This window comes from Protopterus annectens, chromosome 6.part0 (assembly GCF_019279795.1).
Source record: "Protopterus annectens isolate FY-2018-M chromosome 6.part0, PAN1.0, whole genome shotgun sequence".
Lineage (NCBI taxonomy): Eukaryota > Metazoa > Chordata > Ceratodontiformes > Protopteridae > Protopterus > Protopterus annectens.
In genome coordinates this window covers 11,102,146-11,126,276 of record NC_056737.1, presented here as the reverse complement: position 1 = coordinate 11,126,276, position 24,131 = coordinate 11,102,146, and the positions used below count along the sequence as shown (strand labels likewise).

General features: G+C 39.7%; 2 protein-coding genes across 6 annotated transcripts in view; one reads left to right on the top strand and one right to left on the bottom strand.

Annotated features, from left to right (window-relative positions):
* LRFN4 (leucine rich repeat and fibronectin type III domain containing 4) overlaps nt 1-8,251 on the top strand; it is a 141,700-nt gene extending 133,449 nt beyond the window's left edge. For both annotated transcript variants that reach the window (XM_044073800.1, XM_044073799.1), the window contains exon 3: nt 6,544-8,251. In XM_044073800.1, the coding sequence (XP_043929735.1) occupies nt 6,544-7,390 (847 nt within the window). In that variant the 3' untranslated portion in view covers nt 7,391-8,251. The remainder of the gene's footprint in view (nt 1-6,543) is intronic.
* PC (pyruvate carboxylase) overlaps nt 1-24,131 on the bottom strand; it is a 2,844,646-nt gene that overhangs the window by 876,874 nt on the left and 1,943,641 nt on the right. The gene's annotated exons all lie outside the window — the stretch shown is intronic.

Genomic DNA, 24,131 nt, shown 5'->3' with positions numbered 1-24,131 from the left:
TGAGCTCCATATTCAATTACTGACATTGAGTGTGTCAGCAAAATTTGGCCCCTCAAAGTCAAACATGCGAAACATAATATGCAAATTTCACTATAAAATCCATTACTTGGCCCAGGCTCCGGACAAAGATAATTATGTTTAAAGTATATCACACTTATAATTTTTTCAGAGCACATACTCCACACAGTGGACAGGGACAACAACAGAATATTTAAAATAGGGCATCCTAGACAAGGTGAGCAAATAATTCAGAGAGTAGTAACACCTTAACTAGCTCAGCATAACTACATAAAGCACAGGTCTATAGCAATGGAAACAGTGAACAAGCAATGGGAGTCTAGTTATCAGCTACTCTGTAAATGATTGTCCTTTATTTATTCAGAGCACCGCTACCATTCTGACATGAATGTTATCACAGCTACCATGGCTGCTGACTGTAAGGTAAAAGCGCTTGCTTGATTCATTCTACGAACTGGATATTTAGGCAGTGTGACAACAAGTGAATTGAGAATAAGTTACCATGTCCTTTAGTGTGTACAGCACACAGACGGTGAGGCAAGAGACCGGTGATAATCACCTGAAACATTCGGGCAGGCTACATTCACTAAACATTACAAATGAAGCTTCCCAAGGCTAAAGTGATAGCAAGATAAGTGAAATGGGAGAAACTTGCCTTTTAAAATTTAACTGTGACTATCAAACTGCACTTTTAACACATCCCATAATCCTCTTAATGAACACATGCTGTGATCTAAACTACATAGGTGTTTTATTAAACAAATATGTCTTTTTTATAGAAGGAGTAAACTTTGAAATGCAGCTTAAAGGATACAGCTCAAAATGACTGCAGCACTGCTATTTGGATTCTCATCTCAACAATTAGTGCCACAGTCTTTTTTTATGCCATTCTAGTTGTGGTATACATCAAGAAGTATATAGCTATTCTGTTTAAAAAGTGTCGCATCACTGATTTCTGAATGTAATGTAAAATGAGCTAATATACCACCCATAAGTGTAATTTCTCAATATAAAAATAAACAAGGAAGACATGCAACAATTCTTTGACATTAAATTCATCAAACTTCACTTTGTTATGACCGGCAGACTAAACTTGTCCACTGAAAGTGAGGGGGCACAACAAAGTCTCCATGCAAGGCCTGCATTTACTACACAGCCTAGCCAGTGTATTTACCTCTTGAGGACACCAAATCTTCGATATAAGATGTAAATCTTTTGAATCCTTTGATGGACGTTTGGTACACTGATTACAAATAAACAGTTTGTGAAAAGTTACTTACTCCTCAAAAAACAGTAATGAACACAAACACGGCACAAGAGTTTAAAAAAAAAAGCCTTACATTAACTGCATCACATGAACATAAGATCACACTGAACAAAGACAATTCAACACACATGCATGTGCATATAAATATTACACACACACACACACACATGTATATAATATATAAAACATACGTACACAGTCGCAGCTAAACTCTTGCAGCTGCCCTCCCCCCAATTTCATTTCCACTTTTACTCAATCTCAGGTTAATTAAAAGCTGTTGTCCCGAATTTATAATAATCTTCTGTAACCTGCTCCACTTCTACTTACTATCTACAAAATATTTCTGAATGTCTATTTTAAACCTTATTTCTGATTGTAGGACTGTATGTCACCCATATCCCATTTGTCCCACTATTCTCTCATCTTAATAGGACACATTTATGACTACCTCAGTCCACTTCTCTGAAGAACGCATGCCCAGTTTCTCTTGATATGACAGCTTATAAACTCTCTCCACTGCCATTAAGACAGCTTGATAACCCAGTGCAATCAATTGTATTGGGGGTGGGGGTGGGGGTGGGGAGACAAAGAAGTGCAATAAAGGCAAATTCACCAGTAGGGGGTGGGGGTTTTGGTGGACATGGGGGGAGGGGTTGAGGATGGAGAGGTTCTCCTTTTAAGGATCTATACAGAAATCCATTGACACATAAATTAAAGATAAGACGCTAAATACCTGAGATGAGGGAAACCAGAGAGGGGGGCCAGCTGGACTCCCTGCTCTCTGGGGGTCTCTCACAGCTCCCAGGCTCAGTGACAGACTTTCAAGTCATCAGCTAAGCATGCAGGGAAAACTGTAAAATGCTAGAATAGAAGTTACCTGTAGCTTTCACTGGCTGTGCCACATCCATATGCTGTGATTATGTGGGAAAATACTTGTTCTAAGCAGAGTTGTTTTCAACCTAAAGTCTTAAGGGTCTTGGGACCCAAAGATTTCTGCAACCATAAACTGTCGCTTCTTCTTATTCTGTCAGGCACATAAAATGCATAATGTGCAACAAAAGTACAGTTCACATCTAACAATTATTTCATTTTCAAGTGAAATCCCAAAACATTTTAAGCATTGCATGAATTGTACTGTTTCTTTGATGCATTCTCCCATCAATTATGGCTCATCAGTTGAATATGAAAATGAAAATGCATATTCCCAGCAGATAAACTAGATACAAGTTAAATGTTTTTAGAAGGTGCAGTATGTTATTTCATTTATATAAAAAGCAGCACTGAGTGTGAATATTCATGAATTGGACAGATGTTAAACTATTATTTACCTGTTTACTTTGTTTTCAAGGAAGGCGTACCTAAAGCAACACCCACCCAGCACATCATCTCCTACAAATTTATTTCACACTTCATGGCAAATGTACTGATCACATATACAGGATATTCCAATGAACTTACACAACAGGTGCAGGAATTAAAATAAACTCATGCATCTGCAGCTGTTGCTTCATAAATTAATATAATACTATGAGCAATGGAGTTCACAAATACCCATAACCTCTGCACTCTTCCACAATTTTCCATGACATTGTCAGCAATTACTTCAGTGCAACAGTCCATACAAAATTAATCAAACTAAGTCTGACTTTACTAAGGTCTAATTTGTGAAAAAAAAATGTATCACAAAATTGACATTCAAGTCAGTGAAGACTATCTGCTACTTTAAGGTCAGTAACACCCTGCTTCTCTGCAGTGACACATGCAGAAAACACACCACCTGGAAAGGATACTGGCCTAAAAAATGTGCAATGACAAATTTTGTGCCAACTTGAGATGACTCTACAGTGCAGAGGGAATAAAGCCTTGACTATGCTCCAGGTGATTGGAGTTTAACAGTCTGGACACTAGTGGACAGGAGTGAGTGAATGAAAGAGTGTTTTACTTACCACAGAGGGGAGGGAGTTGTTTCAGTCCAGCCTTACGAAATACCAACTGTGTAAGGCCCAAAGTGGGCTCCAAACTCTGACCAAGGTGAGTGATCCCTGTCAGAAAGTGCTCCTTGCACCATTCAAGCAGAGCTCGTGTATGGAAGTATTTATTTATTTATTTTATTTATTTCAGTTTGCTTACCGGGGTGGTCCACTGGGCTTGGGGGCCCGTTTTCAGTGGAGGCCCAGGGAGAAAAGCTCCAGCAGGAAACAACAGTTTAATTACATAAACAATTCAGAGACAGTTGTATTACAAATAACAGTTAGCAATAAAAGAATAAAATGTAACAATTTCAATTGTTCAGGAGGAAATACTGGCTTATGGCATTAAATCAGGATTTACTAATTAGGTATCTATGCTGAGTATATTAAAGAGGTTAGGTAGGTAAAAGAGGTTAGCCAGGAGGGAAGTGGGATGATAGCTTGAGAGGTATGGGCTGGAGAGTGCAATTGCATTGCTTGTTTAGGCAGAGGTAAGAATGAAGATGGTTTTTGAAGATGTTATGGTTGGTGTAGGACCTAAGTGTGTAGGGCAGGGCATTCCATTTTTTGGCTAGGGTAAACGATAAGAGTAGTTGACCTGCGGGGCGCTTAGGTTTTTGTACAGTGATTAGGTTTTGGTGAGAAGATCTAAGGGGGGTAATAAGGCTGTAGAATAGAAAGAGCAGGGCAGTTTGTAGGGTGGAACAATAATTTGTGGGCTGTTATGATTTGGAGAAAGTCAAGGTGATTGGGGAGTTCAAGCCAGTTTAGGGAGTGGAGGGAGGTGCAGTGATGAGAGGAGGATTTGGCATTTGTGGCAAATCTAGAGATTTTGTTGTTGCATTGTTCCAGTTTGGAGGCAAGTGTAAAATGCAAACTTTATTCAGGTTTCTGGTTCTGCATAGCTGAGTGATGCATACTTTACCTGCTACATAAAAGGAGGATAGCAAAGGAGCACTGCAAATCTCTTAACCCTCACAGGTTAAAAAACTGTAATCTCCTAATCCTCACAGACTGAAAGATGTAATCTCCTAATCTGCAGAGACTGAAAGTTGAAACGTCTAGCTTCATCCTCTCATTCTCAGTGCTTTCCAATGTCAGAAGGAGAACGAATGGGCCCTATTGTGGATAGGACTTTATAGTAATGGGGTTAAGAAATATGGCAAGATTAATTAATTAAAGACAACCTGTGGCTATCACACAGCCAAACCAACAAATTGAATGCTTAATGTTTTTAAAATTGAGCATCTTGCCTGGATTATTAAAGTACTTCTTAAACTGCATTGTAATTTTTTTATCAACAAACATGTATAGAAAGTTTATTACTAAATAGGGTAGATCTGCAAAATAGTTCATTTTAAATATGGCTGTTTAAATTATATATAAACATGCTGTAATGCTGATAGGCATTTTTTTTTAAAACAAACAAACAAAAAACATTTTATAAAACAACAGAAAAAGAAAAGAAATGTAAGGAGTATTTGTACCCTGCTGGTGACAACAAATGTAAAGATCTGTATGTTTTAAACATTCTTTTGCAGTCTGTTTACATTATGATGGAATTACCAGCATGCTTTGCAGTTTTTGTTAGATGAGGTGTGGAGATGCTATTTTTAATGTATTTTTTTAAATACACCATTATTTCTTGTGAGATGCTTTAACTGATTTTTGCAGTGTTGTGTATTAAGTTAAAGGTATGTCCAGCAGCAGGAGTTTGGCAAAGCCAGTAAATTTTACTGGTTCGACTGTGAAATTAATAATGTGTTACAACAGTTTTATTTTGTGTCAGTGGTTCTGTTTTTAAAGTAATATATAATAGTGGCTTACAGATGAATAGGTTGTGTATTATGAATGTGTAATTTTGGACAAACATACCTCTTAAATGATGTTGCAGGATATTTTGTGTATTATCCTACTTTTCTGTCCGCTTGCTGAGGATGACACAAACAATGAAATATAGTAGAGTTTCAGACTTCATTTGCAAATGAATGGAAAATCTCTTATGCTAGCATTTTTCTAATTATGTAACAGCAATCTTTAAAATTTGTCCCTGGTTTTGGTTCTTTGCCCCCATTTTTAACTGATTTTTTTTTTTTTTGTCATTTTCTCTTATTCTTGAGTTTAAAGATTGAGAGCTTTGTGAACAAAGACTACATTAACTGTCATAATTGTCATTGCAAGATGTCTGCAGAACACAGATGTAAGGGATTGCCTAAAGTGAAAATAGTGGTACAGATTGTAAACAAAACTCTGTAGTAGCAGTCATATTTAGAAATGTAAAAAGGCAGTCACGTTTAAATGCAGAAGGTGAGTATTTATGTGGATCTGAATCTTTTTTTGGCTAAAACCTGGAGTAATTTACCAAGTGTTTATCTATGCTGCTAATAAAGAAGAGATGTGATGAACTGCAGCTTTGTTTATTAATGTCAGTGGAGGTTATAATTTGTTTAGCTTTACAGTAGGCAAAAAAAATAAATAAATAATACCCATGGTCCCCTGTAGTTGAACGGTATACTGCACCCTATAAGGCAAGGTATGGACTGAGTACTGGACATGCCACTGATGGCCACCCCTTACTGCTCCGACTACTATGATTAATTGGTGTGCTTTAAGGGCAATGTGTGAGTCATAGTCTGTTCGCCATAATAATCACAAGTCTATGGTTATCCTTCCTATTATCTTGTACTCCTGCCTCTTTGTCCAAGAGCAGCCTTGCCTAGAGAACTAACAGAGTATTGATGTGCAAGTCCTTAGAAAGTAGTACTGTGTGTTTCCTAAAGGAAATGGTTATTTTACAAGGTCCATCATGGGCTGCTTCTGCCAGATGCCAGACTGGTACCAGACGAATAATACCAAGGTGGGAATTACAGCAAACTCATATACTACTGTCATCATGTGAGAAACAAAAATAGGGTATTACAAAGTAGCAGTGCCTCTTTTCAGCTTCAGAAAATGTTCGAGACACTACAGACAGGTTAACTGTATAAGTATTGCATTGTGTGTGTGTGTGTGTGTGTGTGTGTATGTATGGTTTTCTAACACACACCTCAGCGCTATCTGATAATATGCAGAGTAAAAACAATAAATGTGAGACTGATATGTTGTGTAGCTGACTGTATTATGAATGTACATTTGTTTTACTTCAAACCAGTTAACTACATAAAAATACTATACATTAAAATGAAACTCTGTAAAACTATATTATGTTCTAAACTTTCAGTGTAAACTTGTTAAGAAATTAAGATGAAGCAAATAAAACCTTTTCATAGTTTTTTTTTTTCCTTCCAGAATACTGCCTTCAAATCGAAAAAGTTTTGTTCTGAAGCATCTTGTTTCTGGCGTAGACTATGACCTTTGTGTCTTAGCCATCTTTGATGATACTGTGACATCCTTAGCAGCAACAAAACTGGTCGGTTGTGTGCAGTTCACCACAAAGGATGACTATGCTCACTGTCATTCACTTCATGCACACTTCTTAGGAGGCACCCTCACGGTAATTGTGGGAGGAATTATTGTAGTGACCTTGCTAGTTTTTACTGTTGTAATGATGGTGAAATATAAAATTTACAGCAACACTCAGCCTACTAACCCAAAGGTCACGGATGTTTACTCCCAAACAAATGGTAATAACACAGTTCCGAATGGGATTTTACTACAGAGGGGCATGCCAGCTAGCTCTAAGGGGCAAATGGTAGATACGAGGAAGCCAAGGGGAAATTCTGCTACAGAAAATGAGCACTTCCCTGTTCATTATGACGGAGCCACCTACAGTGCTAGACTTCAGCGAAAAAGGGCCAAGCCAAAGCACTGGAACGAATCAGAGAGTACTACAGGGAAATTTGCAACCTTAGCAACCAGAGGCACAGGGAAACAATCAGACTGGCATGCTAATATGGACAAAGCCACCACTTTGGACAGATATGAAATGGCAACTAAAACAAAAAGGAGTTGCTCTCTGGATATGGGAGACATTGCCACTACCACATGTTATGGATATGCTAAACGGCTGAGTGTAATCTGGGCCAAGAGAAGCCAATCAGTGCATGGAATGCTTCTCCACTGCTCAGAAAGTGAATTCCGGGAAAAGAAAGTCATATTTTCTAGCACAGATGAACTTGAAGAGAGTGTGGTATAAAAAAAATGGCATACTGGCATACACAGAAACACCTGCTTGGAGGTAGTGGGGTGCCACGCTCAGAAATTCAAGGAGACCTGCAGTGACAAAGAACATCACAAAGGTCAGATTTGCTGCTTGTTCCCAAAACTATGCGGTGTTTCCATATTTCTCCAAAATGAAGTTATTTCATAGGGACAAAGGAGACAGTATCTATATAACCTCATTCCCAGCTGCACTGGGCTGCTAAACCCACAGCAAATCCTGAAGTAGGTAAGCTCATATTCAGTGGTACAACTGTGGATTAATGAGTATACGTTTAGTGATACACCTGTGGATTAAAAACAAAGTAAGGAGGAAATGATACTGCTGCTGTTTTGGAAAAATTTGACGTCAGAATCTCACAGCAGAAAAGATTACAAAAATGGTGGTGTAATATTGCAGACTGTCTTATTAACTGCTCCTGCAACAAGGTACAATTAAGATTTTGTTTCCTCAGAGCATGAGGATATTAGTGGCTGCAAAACTGTTACACCTGAAAAATCATTCAGACTTTGCTAGCCCCAGAACCAAACAGACACAATGGAAAAAATATCATAAACTTTATTTTACAGATATTCACAAGTCTTTGTTTTGGAGTGAATTCATTTACCATTGCTGTACAATTAATTTACACAGACTGAAAAAAAAAGTTGATTAATTTTTAAACTTTTGTTCCCAAATTCAAATGTATCTATTTTATTTTTACAATGCTCTTTTTCCCCTTCATGAGAAGGAAGGGGATAAGGAGGCAAAAATGATAATCTACAAATTTGTAATACGTGGTTTTGCCAAAGTCTCCGACATCAGTATGATATTAAATAAAATTAAAAAATGAAGCTATATTCTTTCCCTTCCATGTTTTGTGGGCAAAACATAAATTTACAGTGACTTGAAATGAAAATATCAAAGATAACTCACTTTCTATGACAAAATACCGGCTTCTAGTTGCATATTCCAACAGATATGTGGTGCCAAGACTTTTTACAGCTCTGCTCGTAGAAAGATCACACCTCGTAAGTGCTAAACAAATACAATCAGTTTTACTTCAATAAATTGGCTAAGTGTTGCTTTATGTACTATTTCTGGTTTCGAGAATTATGTCAGTTTGACATAAACCATGAATACATATTATATGGTAATTTTACGTCATTTAAAATTGCTGTGTGTACTTGCAGTTATGTGATTCGATGCATTGCAGCATAACAAAAATTTAAGTTGTTTGATAAGGTGGCTTCTGAATATGAGTAAACAAAGGAAGCCATGTAATAACCAATGACCCCCTCCCCCAAAAGAAAAATTATAAACACTGCAGCTGTACATGATCCCAGTTTAAATCACATGGTCATCGCCACTTTACTTAAGCTATTCAGCCATGTCTCAATATCCAGCCATTTCCTTAGGCCCACTGAATGCTATTATTTTATAGGATCTGTATATATTCCAACTCAGGCCTTCTTTGCAAATAACAGTGCTCGACACAGCTATTCCTTGGTGATAGGTATTAAAAAAAATAAAAAAGAGTTATGCTGGCAACCTTAGTAGTGAGGAATAAAGTCTTGAGTACAGCTCAACTGACATGAGTTCGATTAGTGGCTCTGGCTCCAGTAGGAGCTGCCAGGCAAAGAAGCTGCTGCCAGCTTGCCCATCCTAGGAAAGGCAGGAGATACAATGGGCTTGCCACTTGGGTGACAGCTAGCAGGAGCACAGGACTTAGAACTGTGGAGCAACAGCTGTTGTTGTGCAGACAGACAAGCTGGGGGGATTCTGAGTTTGGAGACATCCTCTCTTCAGAAGACAGCATACAGCATAGCTCAGTGAGCTGCCAAAGGCGAGAGGGGTGCTCAACCCTGGGAAGGGGTACACCATTCGACAGGACCAGTGAGCTTACCCATCTCCCCACCACCAATCTCTCACTGTAGGGGAAAGAGGATGGTCTGACAGGTATTTCCTAGCCAGGGAATGCTCAGCTCTTGGTTCCACAAAATGAATGAATGAGCTGATTAGTTGCAGGCAGAGGAGCCTTCAGACAGGGTCTTGTAGGGAGGTTAAAAAAATGCTGCTGTACTTACACTAATGAGGAAAGTGTGTGTGTGTGTGTATGTGTGTGTGTGTGTGTGTGTGTGTGTGTGTGTGTATATATATATATATATATATATATATATATGTGTGTGTGTGTGTGTGTGTGTGTGTGTATAGATTCAGATATATACACAAACACACATGTGTGTGTATGTCAGTGTGCATGCATGCATGCTCTTATCAAAAAACAGCACCAGTGAACATGTAAATGTTTAAAGTTCCAATTACTCTACAGTCTTCCCTTTTGCCAGTGTTGCATACATTTAGGTAAGAGGGGCACTGGTCTGAATCTCCCCATAGGACTTTTAGGGGTACAACCCCCCAAAAATGGCACATGCACAAGGGTTGGACCAATATTAGGGAAAAGGAGAACTGTATAGTGATCAGGAGTTTCGCTATGCATGACTTTTGATATAATAGCATGAACTCTATATACACATGCACAGACAGACAGGCACACGCGCGGGCGCACATGCAGCACACATATTTAGGTGGGGGGGTCTGCCAAGTAACAAGTTTCATGAAGACTAACAAACAGTAACATTATGAAATGTTGGGACCCACTACACCAAGTCCCAAAACATGAAGAATGAATGGTGGCAAAAACAGATTACATATACCAAATCTGAGGAGGCCATTTCTTGGAATATTCCCTTTTCTCAGAGGTGTGGCCGTCTCAGATTTAGCATATATAAGTTCAGGGAGGTGTAAGAGGCTTGCCCATCACATCAAAAAAGAAGTGTGAAAGAGGAGTGGTGCTCGAGAATTACTCTTCTCCTGCATTTCTGGTCTTTTTTTGGCTTGTCAGCACTCAGCATTTTGAGTTCCGACATTTCAGTAAGTATCCCTAACAAACTGTATCCTAATCCTGCAGTACAAGATATTCCATTGATTTCAAGCATACTCCCACCAAAATTTTCTCCAGTTGTTTAGGTTTGGATTATGATTACCCATTCATTTTACTGGGATGTGGTACAGAGCTTTGTGTAGGATACATCCTTTTATGAATGGGTCCGTCTCATGGTTGGACTTCAACAGTAGTTCTGTGGTAAATTTTAAAGTAATAGCATCTTCTAATTTTGTGGTACCAATTTAGCAGCGCCACAAGTGTTATTTTTTCAATTTGTTAGATTTATAGTTTAGTTATTCTTAACGTACATTTTTAGATTCAGATTTGTTCTGCAAGTAATGTCATTTTCCTACTTGCTGACTGTTGTGACTTTATTGTTTTTAACTTTTTTGTTCTAACTTTGCTAGGTTAAAGAGTTTGATTTATGTGGGAGTTGTTTTGCAGTGTTTGATTATGCAGTGTAGTGTGTATGACTTCTGTGACTGTTTAATTGTTAGAATGTTAAGTAATGGTTCATAGGAGGTTACTAGGCTAGCAGCCCTTGAACCTTTACAAGCCTAGCCATGTTAATCCCAAAAATACCCATTTGTTCTTTCTAAGTAGTTCACAAAACAAATTTATGAAGACAGTGGGTCTCTGATCAACACCGGCTACCCCTGTCTATGAGAGATGAGTGCCACCCCAGGGGTGAATTTGCAGTCTCCCATCTAATTATCTAGTTGGATTTGAACAGATCAGTGAAGAGCTCTGTTTTACGTGAAGGCAGTAAGTCTTTTCTACAGAAGTGGTAGTCTCTGACAGACATATTTGTCTCTCCAGCACTTCTGTTAATGTCACAAGCTAGGTTGAGATCCCTAGAGCAAGTGACTCTTGTGCCATATGATTTGCGAATGTGCAGCATTTCCATTAGGGCAGGGTTGAAGACTGCCCTATAGGCCAGGCACAAGTCACTTCTCAGCAGCCTATAAGATACAGATTAAAGTGACAGGGCTTTCAAACTGTTCACATAGGTCGTGGTTTGGAATCCCCGTATTTACTTAGTGAGAAACCTCTGAGGTCTCTCCAGCTGCTACAGGTGCCTGGTAAGGAACATGCAAAAGGCTGTAGTATACTCTATTAGTGGATTGATGAGGGTCGTGTACAGTGGAGTTACAACATCCCTTGACCTGGATGCTATGACCTTGCTTATGAGGTGCGCTACGTAGAAAGCTTTCCTTCCCACTGTGGAAATATGGTGGTCAAAGTTCAGACTGCTATCAACCTGTGTTCCCAAGTCTCGCACAACTAGGCTGGAACTTGTGTGTGTGTGTGTGTGTGTGTGTGGGGGGGGGGGGGTCAATACTGTAATTTATACAGATCTCCATTTTGCCAAAGGGAATAATAATGCATTTTTTTTTGCATTTAATTTTAGACCAAGGCTTTGGCACCAATCATTTGTTTGTGTTAACCCTTCTTGTACTATGTTGACATCACTGGATGACTCAATGATTGCTCCCACTTTGCAATCATTAGTGAGCTTGGTGAGCCAAAGGCTATGTACTTTGTCTGAATGTCTGAGAAATGGTTGCCAAACAAGTAAGGGACCCAGCACAGACCCATGTGGTACTCCACTGGTGAAGAGTCTACTGGTGGAAGTGGAGTCACCAATTTTGACCAATTTTGTGTGTTCTGTCTGTGAGCCAATTGGCTACACATCTAGTAATGTAATGGTTAATCCGTATCTGGGACAGTTTCGCAATGATGCCAGAGTGGGGAACTGTGTTGAAAGCCTTGGCAAGGTCGAGATAGGCTGTGTGCACTGTCTTACCTTCATCCATGGCTTTGGTGACATTCTCAAAGAAGTCTACCAGGTTTAATAAGCATGATGTACTCTTAATGAAGCCAAACTGGGTTGGGTCCAGCGTTTGGAGGTCGCCTATATCCTTGTTGATAAGGTCCACGATAATTCTTTCCATTGCCTTGCAGATGAAGCTGCTTAGACATATGGGTCTGAATTTCCCAGGGTCAGTTAATGCCCCCCCCCCCCTTTGTGCAGGGGATTAATGTTTCTGTTCTCCATTCTACAGGAACACGGCCAGTTCTCAAGATATGATTAAAGAGAATGCCAAGTAGGTCCACAAAGTCTTGCTTTAGATTGTTTAGTAGACAACCTGGAATATTATCTGGTCCCATTGAGACCATGTTTTTGACCTTGGCAAGATGACCTCTTCTCTAGAGATACTAGGCAGAGGGCTGGTGTCAGGTATGCTTTGGGATATGGTAGGTGGGAATAGGGGGGAGAATTTTGCACTGAATCTGTCAATTAGCAGGTTGGCAATATCTTCCAGTGTAGTATGAATGATCCAATCTACAATCAATCAGTTCGGCACATAGTTGGGCATTCCCTTTTGACTTCAGACATAGTTAAAGAATGCCTTATGATTATCCTTGGCTATGGATGCGATTTTAGTTTTGTAATTTGCTTTAGAAGACTTTACAAGATTTCTGATTTTCTTGATTAGGCTTAGGAGGGACCTCTTCTTCTGCAGAGTGATATTCCTCTTGCTTTTGGACAACAGTTTCTTCTTCGTGTTATATAATCTGTTTATACTTGAAGTCCACCACGGTGGCTTGTTTCTATGGAAGACGTTGTTTTGATCCAGTCAGGTACAGCAGAGTTTACGCAGTCACTTAAGCGTTTGTGCAGGGCATTTGCATACATCTTCATAGTGATCACTGATGTCTGCGATTGTGGGTGGTTGAAGCTTTTTATATCATTGTTAGTTAGCTTTGGTAAAGTTTTTTATAATTTTTGTCCCTGTGAAGGTGTCAGGTCCAGTAGTTACTTCAAATGAGACTGATTTGTGGTCTCACCTAACCAGGGAGGACATCAAGCATGGAAAAGTACAGTGACCCTCCCCATGTTGGCGAGTACTATGTCCAGAACATTAGAGCCCCTAGTGGTGGTGCAGACTATCTGTTCCAGAGCATTTGTGTTAAAGTCCAGGAACCTCTGGTTGAGTGCGATTTTGCTCATGTATAGCCCCCAATCTATGGAAGGATAGTTGAAATCTCCCATGACTAAGGTATTGGGCTGTATGGTGAGGGATTCCAGTAAATAGAGGTAGGTGGTGTGCTCATCCTTGTTCATGGTGGGGTATCTATAGCTAGCAATGATGTGGTATTGTACTTTCCCAATAGTTAAGTGGATATGGAATAGTTCAAGAGAGTCATGCTGTTTGACCAGTCTTGAAGTGTATTTGGTTTTGATGAAGATGGATACACCTCCAACTTTAGCTCCTTCACGCTCATTTTGAGGTCTGAATGAGTGGAAGGCATTGTAGCCTTGCACAGCCAGGGTGCTCTCAGTCACCTTGAACCATGTCTCAGTAACTGCACAAACGTCAGCACCCTCCAAGGTGAGGAGTGCTTCCAGGGAATGCAATTTCATGTTTAAACTCCTAGCATTAAGTAGCAAGACCCTGAGTTTGCCTCCATTAGATTTTGTTATGTTGGAAAATTTGTTGTTTTGACATTGCCTAAAAAGGGCACTATGGGGAGGCAAGAGCCTTTGCCAGTATCCGAAAGCCTAGGTGGAACATGTGCAGACCATCTCTAGCAAAGCAGCAAGGTCTGTCTACCATATCCTCCCAGGCTGACAAACACTGGATCCCCTCTGGACTGACACCAGAAGCTGAGCCAATTGCTGAAGTCAATCATTTTTTTGTTTATATTGTGGCATCATCCTGGGTGAGGTATGATACTGCTTAAGGCTAGGGACATACCTGTCTGGGACTGGGACACATAATCCAAGCATTCCATCAAGTCTCTCTTCATATAGTCCATGAGAGGTATGTCTCAAGTCATTTACTCCATCATGGACTACGACAGACTCATGACAGTGCTGCTTGTTGAGTGACTTGAGTGCATGCGTGATTTGTGGGATCCTGCTGTGTGTCTCACTATGGAGTTGCCTATGACCAAGACATTTGATGTGTTTTGCCATAAGGGCTCATTTGTTGAGACACAGGTGTGTGTTGATATGTGTAGTAGTTTCTTTTTGCTTAGTGGTGAGTGCGGGTGATGTGCATTTTGGAGGTCTATGTTCTTTTGGTAAGCTTTTAGTGAGTACCTCCGTGTATGCGGGTTTGTGTGTCATGACCTTATTTTGCATGAGAAGTGATGCATGTGTGCTGACAACCTGTTTGATGTCTAATTTGTTTTTATGTAAGAGAATCGACTCCAATTCCATAGTGTATTTGCATCTCTCACATGGAGTGTTAATTTGCTTTAGGAGTAAATGGTTGTCAGTATACATGAAGCAATTGCTACATTGCCACAAAATGCCCATATCAATCAAGCTGGCAGGAGAAATGATGGAAACTGCCCATCCATTGTAGTAGGATTTTTCTGAATGTGGTATATGGGAAGGCAGTGGGCTAGCTGAACTTAAGTCGCAAACAGGAAAAATGAAGCAGTAATTCAATTAAATACAGTTAAAGTGCAGTGCTGTCTTAAAATATACTTATTTTTCAGTTTTTTTTCAGTGGATGCCTTAGATTTCAGTGCAGATGCACTCCAGACCTCTGGCTAAAGTTGCCAAACATTGAGCAGTTCCTGTAAATGGACAGCAAACTCGAGCAATATACAGGCAAATTTAAACAGTTTTAACACAACTACTAATGGGAGAGCTCAAAACTGAGCCTTGCTCTAGCAATCCCCAACGCAAATTCGTCCTGAGCTACACACTTCTACTACAAGGATGCAGGGAGGCCTCTTAAATGTAAGATGGCTAGTTTAAGAGCACAGTGAAACCAAACCTCTACATTCAGCAGAGGTCTGAATCTAGCCTATGCTATATAAAGAAATGAAACACAATTTCAAAGTGCAGAGTAAAAAGCCGACACAAACAGCAAAAATGAAGCAGTAATTCAATTAAATAGTGTTTAAGTACAGTGCTGGCTTAACATATACTTATTTTTCATTTTTTTTCCAGTGGATGCCTTGGACATCAGACTATTGTTAAAAAACAATCTAAGAGCAGTACAGTAACAAACAGATGGAGTTGCTTTAACAAGCACAGGCTGAAAAACAGTGATAAATTTGACCAAATAAATAAATGCAACACATAAGTATTAAATATCACTGAAACAGTTAAAGCAAGTGAAAAAAAAATACTTATGTCAACTTTATAGATCCAGATGATTTTAGAAGCAACCCAAGTCTAGCAGTCACAGGTGTCCAAGCCAGGCACAAGGAAGCTCTAAATGAGCTACTCAAAAGACCCTTTTCTGCTATGACTTGGGTAAAAGCACATGTGCACTTCATGACGATCGAGCTTAAAAAAAAAATAAACTGCCCTGAGCAGGATTCATTATGGCACTAAGCCAAGGAGGGTAGACTAGACTTTCCTCTTCCCAGCAACAAACACCAACTAATCATCTGTCTGTGGGATCCCCAGGTAGTTAATGATGCACATAGTGTAGTGATGAACAAAAACATCTACACTCTGTACCTGTTAAGTATTCTCATCGCACATCTTTATTACTGTCTACTGTGTACGCATAAATGCATATACATGTGTGTGTACATACATGCAAACACACCCATTTATGGATGTACTGAAATTGAAAGAAACACCTAAATATCAATGTTTCAAAGTAGACAAAATGCACACTTTGCAAATAATGAAACACTATTACACAGCTGCTGACTGACAATCTCAGGATATGCAAAACTTCTAATTAAAAAAATTATAATAATAAAACATTTTTCCAGTGCATTTTTTTGTTCTGCTGATAGAAGATGCAATATACAATTTCTCCTAAATCTCCTCATCCACAGGCGTGCACTACATTTCAGCCAAGAGCAGGGAATAGCAGGGAGTACACTCGACTTAATACGTGTTATTTTAAACCCAAAGTTTTACCCAGGTTTCCATGCCAGGCCTAAATCTTTTCCTACTCCAATCTGTTATGGAGATCAACAGTTTGCAACACTATGCATAATGGGTACTGATCAAAAGGTCTTTTTACAATTTTTCTACTATGGAGAACACCCTTTCCAAGTATGATGTGGGGTGTAATAAACTAATGGCACTCTCCTCCTCCCTAGAAAAATACAATGCTGTTGTACATACTCCCAAAGTAAATTACATCTGATTCAATTACCTTAATCATTCTACAGATAGAATACACTAAGGGTCAAACCAGGAACTAGTCCCAACCCATTTCTACAGGATGGACAGCTGTTGAGAAGCAGTCAACATTTCCCCACCCTAAATGCCTTAGGTACCACGGTCTGTTCCCAATCCCTGGTCCTACGCAATAAACAGACATTTTATGTGTTAATGCTGCTGTTTATCACAAAATGGCTGCATCGTTAACAACTGTACAAGCAAAAGCAGATGCTTAATGGGCCTGTGGCTGTTCTTGAAAGTGGCTTCAAAGTAAAACAAAACATGACCAAGGGTATATTTTACAGTGGGATATTTGTTGACCTGGTAAGTGGACTACTCAGAAGACCTTTTTTTGCTATGACTTAGGCAAAAGCACATGAGCACTTCATAATGGCAGAGCTTAAAAAAACTGCCCTGGGCTGGATCGTGGTGGCACTAAGCCAAGGAGGGTAGACTAAGCCTTCCTCTTCCCAGCAACAGACACCAACTAATCATCTGTCAGTGGGATCCCCAGGTGTTGCCAGGCAATTTTTAGAGTCACAATTCCTATAATGTGCCCTGGATCTGCCCTGGGGACTCCTTCTAATGGACAATACCTAGTACACCTCCCACACAAGACAAGGGGCAGCCGTACAAATTACCCAGACCAGCTATATTGATTAGTATGTACAAGGAGGAACTATAACTATATTCTGAAGTCCTCCCAAACTGCAGATTTCCTGAGACTATAACGGAGACCAAACCCAGATACCCATAAAAAAAGATACTCATTTCTGGTGTCTGTATTACTGAAGTCCATCCTTTCACTCAACACTCAAAGCTGAGAGCCATCACGGAGGATGGAGACATAAATCAGGAACATGACACCTCCGTCCTACAACTCGGCTTTCTGTTCATCACCATAGTCCAATACCATTCCTTCAGTACTGCAAACACTGTACCAGCCTGACAGTCAATTTCCAAATTCAGTCAACCCTCACTCATGTGAAGACCAAAAGAATCTTAACTTTATCTACCTAAGCTAGTTGTCCCCCCACCCCTAAGACAGCACACCACTATCTTTTAGGAGGGAACAACAATATCACATGCAGAATAAAAAACAAAGTTGTACAGGATGTTATAAAAAACATCATTCACTGCATAGTCACAGAGGGAAAACGTCTTCATATGTTGCTTCTCAGCCCTTGTTACAGGTCCTCCTTTCAAAATGCTTAGCTATTTGAGGAACAACCAGCACTGAGGAAGTCACTCTCAAAGATAGCAGCCTTTTTTTTTTTTTTTTTTTTTTTTTTTAATTATGATATATATGCAACCAGGCTCCATGATAGATATGTGTGGGATACTCACAAAACTACAAACCTTCATCCAAATATCGAAAGTTAAAAGGTATGCAAAAGCATTTGCACTTCACCCTTACATCCCTGGTACTTATACATACTAATATCAAGACTGCAGAATATTCTGAAAAGGGGGGAATTCTCTAAGACACTGCAGTCCCAATCTTAGCATAAATACCTCACTAATCAGTTTAGTGATCAGGCTTTTGTTTTGGCCAGGTATCAATAACTTCAGATTCCTGATTTCTCCCACATCTCTTCTTCAGAGGGGACACTGGTGCCCTGGACATAACCCTTCACAAGATGGAAGTAGGAAGAGCTTGAGTACTATGGCAATAAACCCCCCTCACCTGGTAACTGAGGGAGGAAAACATAGAAGCCAAGGGTGTTATCCTGAAGTCAGTTTCTCTTCTTACTCACTATATCTCTACTGGCATGGCAGGCTGATTTCACTTAACTGGGCATGTGAAGGGAGCAATTGAAATACCTTCCTCACCTGCTTTAAGGCATGTCCCTCTTACCTGTCCACAGAGTACATCACTGGTTCTTATCACAGCCCTGGTATCATAAGTGCAGCCTTTGATCCAATCCTGTGCCCAGCACACTCCTGGAAGAGGTGAATAAGCAATGCCTCATCTTAATTCTCGCCCCTACCCTGACACAGCAGATGTCTGACTGACAGTCAAACTCATCACCTGGGTTGTTATCACAGCCTCATCTTTCCACACCAATGAAGCTGGCAGTGATCACAATCTTAAGTAATGATCACTTAGTCCTTTGCCCATCACCCATGCAGCCACTACCTCAGTACGCTTCACCAAGCCAAAACACTGATGATTTTGCAATTTTCATTCTATCTGGAAAAGTTGACTGGTATTGTAAGAACAGGCAGAGTTAACTGTACAAAAATTACTGTCAACAGCTAAAACCCCCTAACGCACACATTAAAATGCTACGACAGATTGTTTCTCCAAAATTAAAAAGGAATGAGCTCTTGAAAAGTCAGTGCTAGCCCATATTGTTAAGCTAACTTTACTTAGAAGAAGCATTGCTAGCAGCAACATAACATACAAGCATTTTGTATGCATACAACTCTCATAGCTATCAAGTTTCTGCAGACTAATAGCCATGCACCACAGAAATGTGTCTCTTGAGAGAGTACATTACACACATTCTCATATTTGTATGGCTCTCACAGAAGATGTGCAAAACAATTAAGTCTGAAATAAACATTGATATTAACACAATGTATTCTTACATCAGCTAGAGTAGTTGGAACCCACTGTATATCAAGCCCACTCAGCAGTATCTTGAACATTTAAAAGGTGCTGTGCTTTTTTTGAGTTTTGATGCATCACCTCAAATACACCACATTTAACCATGAAAATAGTGTAAATACTTTTAAATGAGTTTAAAAATTATTGTTGTCCAAAAAGAATTCAAATATAGGTGTTTATTTTGTACATTTTGGAAAATGATAATAAATACTATTAAAAATGAAACAACAGCAACAAAATCAGTAACAGAAGGTAAATTTGCAGTCCTAGAAGTAAATGATTTATTATCATGCTAAGATAACCGGTATTTGCTATAGACACAGGCGTGAAGAGTGCATTAAAAAAAAATTCAACATTTACTGTCTGTGAAACTCACTGACAGTGTGGTACACATGAAAGAATTTCCCCAACACCTAAAAGCAGTTGCTCAGCTAGCAAGCTAGATACTGGGGGAGCTGGGCAAGGAAAGGGTAGGTGTCGTCAGCCAAAGCCAGTGTGCTCATTCTGGGGAGATCTGTTCCAGTGTTAGGCCAGCAGTTACTGAGGAGAAGGCATGAGATGCAGTACATGGGCTGGGGAGGTATGGGGGGCTGTTTTAAGCCTCATTCTCTAGGCAGCCCCTGGTGTGTGCGCGTGTGCGTGTGTGTGTGTGTGTGTAGAAGCAGGCACACATCTGCTGTGATAACAGAGCATAGATATATCAGCCACCAGGAGAAAGGTGTAATCCAAAAACTAAAAACCCTTATAGGTGATTAATGACAGCTTTTCCCTCCCATACTCACCACAAATCGCTATAAAGTCTGTGCTCATGAAAATCAAGAGGTGGGTTTACTGACTGACGGATGCAGGCAGGCAAAAAAAAAAAAAAAAAGCTGATTTTTGGAATTAAGGTTGCACTTGAAATACTGGTACTTTAATGCAACATAAAGCTAGCACTTGTCCTGATGAAGCGTTCTGCTTTTGGATAGTAAAATAAACCATGGCCCCTGGCATCCAGCCATTCTTATGCATGGGTGTCCCAAGAAAAATTAAAGAACTCAAGGTACTTTCTGAAAGAAAAGGGGAACTTTGAGGGTGTTTGACTAGTGTCAGTGTATGACTTTGCAGGTAGAGGTGTGCATAGTGGCTACAGCCACAACTTCAGGAAGTCAGTGCCAGTCTTACTTAATGTGTGTAGAGTTATTTAGGAAATATTTTAAAAGCAGAACATAAATATAAGTGATGAAAAGACTAATTTCTGCATCAGTTTAAATAAGTGTGATAAATAAGTGTGATGGAAGGCCAACAGAGTGCAGTTTACTCTGTAATGGGTCTCTCCTGTGGAACATTATAGAATTTAAGAGAGAAGCAGTCAAGTTAGAATACAGCCAGAAAGCCCAAGACAGAAACTGTTCCTTCAAATGAGGTACATGATACATCAGCAGCTGAAAGTGCTCCAGAGCTGTGGATGACAGAAATCTGGAAATATTAACATTATACTGTGAAGTCTCTGTAGAAGAGCATGCATTCAGCTGCAAGTTGATTCTCTCTCAGACACCATACTGCTCTAAAATGGCTGTAATTCAGAGCAGACATGATGCGTACTCAGTCGTGTCTATCAGGGGAATACATCCACCTACAGAATGAACCCAATGAATCATTTAAAAGAGCTGTTCATGTGTTAAGGACTTTCCTGTGATGCTTTTCAAACCAAGACAGACGTCAAGGATAATGTCTCCTTAAGATAAAACATGACTTTCTGTACAAAAATAAAGTATTTAAGATCAACTGTGCAACAACAGAGTGCTATTTGTGAAAGCTAACAAACTTCAGAACAGAAAAAAGACAGAATTAATGCACGCATATTAAGTTCCCAAGCACGGGACTAACTGTTTCTGAAGCAATTTAAGGATTTAACTATTTTAAAACTGAAGAGTGCTACCTTACAAAGATAAGCATGAAGGTACAGATGCATTGCATTCATCTCTGATGGGTTGAGGAACATGTCCTCACAGCGCTGCTACAAAAGACTATGAGGACTTTTGAGTTAACAGTCATACTCTAGTGGCTGAGGGGATAGAATAAGTTAGCATCCACTTTTCTGGTGTTATGGAGCCAATGCTTTGCATAAGGGGTGGGAATGCATAATGTAATTCAACTTCAAATCCAAGCTTACTGTTTGACTGTGGTTGTGGTAGCAGAATAGTTGTTTGGGTGCTACAGATGGCTTCCCTAAATAGCAGCAGAAGCAGTCCATCAGGCTGATCTACACTGATAGCAAATAGGGCCCCTCTACCCATAAGCCATCTCACAGGACAGAGTAAGAACAGTTCAGCTTAGTGCAGAATGCAGATTGCCTCTCTGAAAATACAGAATGTCTAGTAATCTGGTAATAGAAAGCATGAACAATATTAAAAATATATCTTGGAAGCAACAGCATAGGACTCTGCAAAACACATATGACAATGGCTGTGTGTTTCAAAAAATACAGCAATTGCAGCAGATCTCATGACATTTAAGTACCATCACCATACAGAAGAGGAATGAACTTCTTTGCTTAATGCTGGCAGATTTTGAGAAATATTACTTCTCCCAACCTGACAGACGTCTGGCCTTCTGATAAGAACAGGAACTCTGACTGCTAAGAAATAAAGCCAGAGATTTTTCTCCCAGACTAGAATCCTGATTTACAAAGGCATACTAGATTTCAAGAATGCTGAGAAACTGAGCATTTGAAGCAGCTCAAATATTCAGAGATTCAAATATGTGAACAAAGCAGAATCTTCCAGGATGCTAGATAAAAATGAGGACTACAGAAGAAAGTAGATAGCAGGCTTTCAGAAGTTTTGGGCTTCCGCTGCACAGCGTGAAAGCCCAGGAACGACTTGATGAAATCTGAGTCATACTGGATTAGTGGGCATCTGACATGGGATCCAAGTCATACTGGGATAAGTGGGAGTCTGTCAAGGGCAATACTGCTCCCATGCTGAGAAAAAACTGCTTCAAGAAACACTATCTAAAGTGATCCTTAAGAAGCTGGGACGTGTTCCATAAAATCATCTTAGACTTTGGTAGCTAAAATAACCTCACACTAAACATTAAGTTGGACAAGATTACAAATATAAAAATAAATTAATCCAATTAATGTATAACATATTCCTCTGATCTAAAGGTAACCTTAGACACCTGAGCTGTTTCAGGTTTAGTGGGATAAACATTACACCAGTTATACTTAGTGACAGGTGTTCTGCACAGGAATAAAACAAATTCTTTGCTGAATTACCAAATTCATAAAAAAATGCTGGCTTGCACAGTAAACAGGAAGACAGAATCTAATGACGATTTGCTATTATACCATGACCCCCCCAAAACGTGCACGCTGATTGGCCAGCGTGCCCGTTGTAAATCGAGATATACTAATGGAAAAAGGTCCGGTTGCCCGGACTTTTTTCCATTAGTATAACTCGGTTTTTAAAACACTGTCTCGCTATGTTAAAAGGGTTTAACATAGCGAGACAGCTTTAAAATAAGCAACGGAGATCTCCGCTGCTTATTTTAAAGTTGTCTCGCTATGTTAAACCCATTTAACATAGCGAGACAGTGTTTGTTAACGGAGAAAGCAAGATCTCCGTTGCTTTTTAGTGTCTCGCTATGTTAAATGAGTTTAACATAGCGAGGCAGTTTTAAAATAAGCAACGGAGATGTCCGTTGCTTATTTTAAAACTGTCTCGCTATGTTAAACTCATTTAACAAAGCGAGATTAAAAGCAACGGAGATCTTGCTTTCTCCGTTGTTGCCCACAGCTCTGATGTACGCGCAGGCGCAGTACATCAGAACTGCCGCGATGCCAGACATCTGCGGAAGGGCAGTAAACAGGCATTATACTATGCCATTATTTAAGAAAAGTAACAGTTTCTTTTCTTAAATAATGTCATGGTATAATAGCAATAACCCACGCCTGGGTGTGGTAATGCTAATTACCACGGTTGGCTTTGTTTGGTCCTCGGGCCCTCGGGACCAAACCACGCCAACCGTGGGTAAATTTAGCATTACCCACACCCAGGCGTGGGTTATTGCTATAGTATTCTCTTTTTCCCAGAAGTCTGCAGGGGGAAGAAGAGTGACCAGTGCAAGAAGGCTGCATCTGAATGCTATGTTTTTTTTTAACAGCTTACATAAAAAAAAAAAAAAAAAAAAAAAAAGCAAGTCAATATGCAGATTACAGCATGGAGGGATGCCGTGCTGTAAGGCCAGATCACCCTAGTGATAAAGATGAGAACCAGGGATTAACTATTTAAATTAAAAGAAACTATTTTAGTTTTAAAATTTTGTTTTGTGAATGGATGCATGCTGCAGAGTTGTATGTAGAATGTGTCACACTTGTGGGCAGTAAGTACTTATGAGGAAAGGTTAAACAAAGTACAACAAAAAAAATTTCTGGGGGTAGCGTGGGCTTCTTGTTTAGGAACAGTGCAAGCTACCAGGTTTAAACAGAGAGAGAGAGGGACAGAAATGGACACTCAGAAAAGTAGAATAATAAAAAGGGTAAACACACACACCTAACTTTCATTATTGTAGTGCAGTATCAGCTGCAATGTGTTTCACTGTAAAATCTGCATAAGGATGAAAGGAAAGAAGGTAATAACATTGCCTATCCATTCAAAGAGGATTTACAAAGTTTACATTACAGGAAATTACTTAGTCCACAATTCTCCTTCAGTCCACTGTCAGTGAAATGAGTAGCACCCGTCAGGCTGTCTCACCTGCTGCACTGTGCTATTTATGTCAGCTGAACAAAGCACCAGACAAAAGAGAAGAAAGCAGGCCCTGTGACTGTGTGTATATGGGGGGAGGAATGCAAAGCTTTGTCAATGAAATGCAGTCCACGTACAAAATGTCCTTGAGTGAAAAGACTGAATACAGGGCGCAACCCCTTGGCAGCAATGCATCATGGGAATGGTCTTGTTACAGTGCGTATGTGCAACAAAAGGTGTGGGATGCTGTTGAGTTGGCATGTTTCACCTTGACAATAATAACGAAA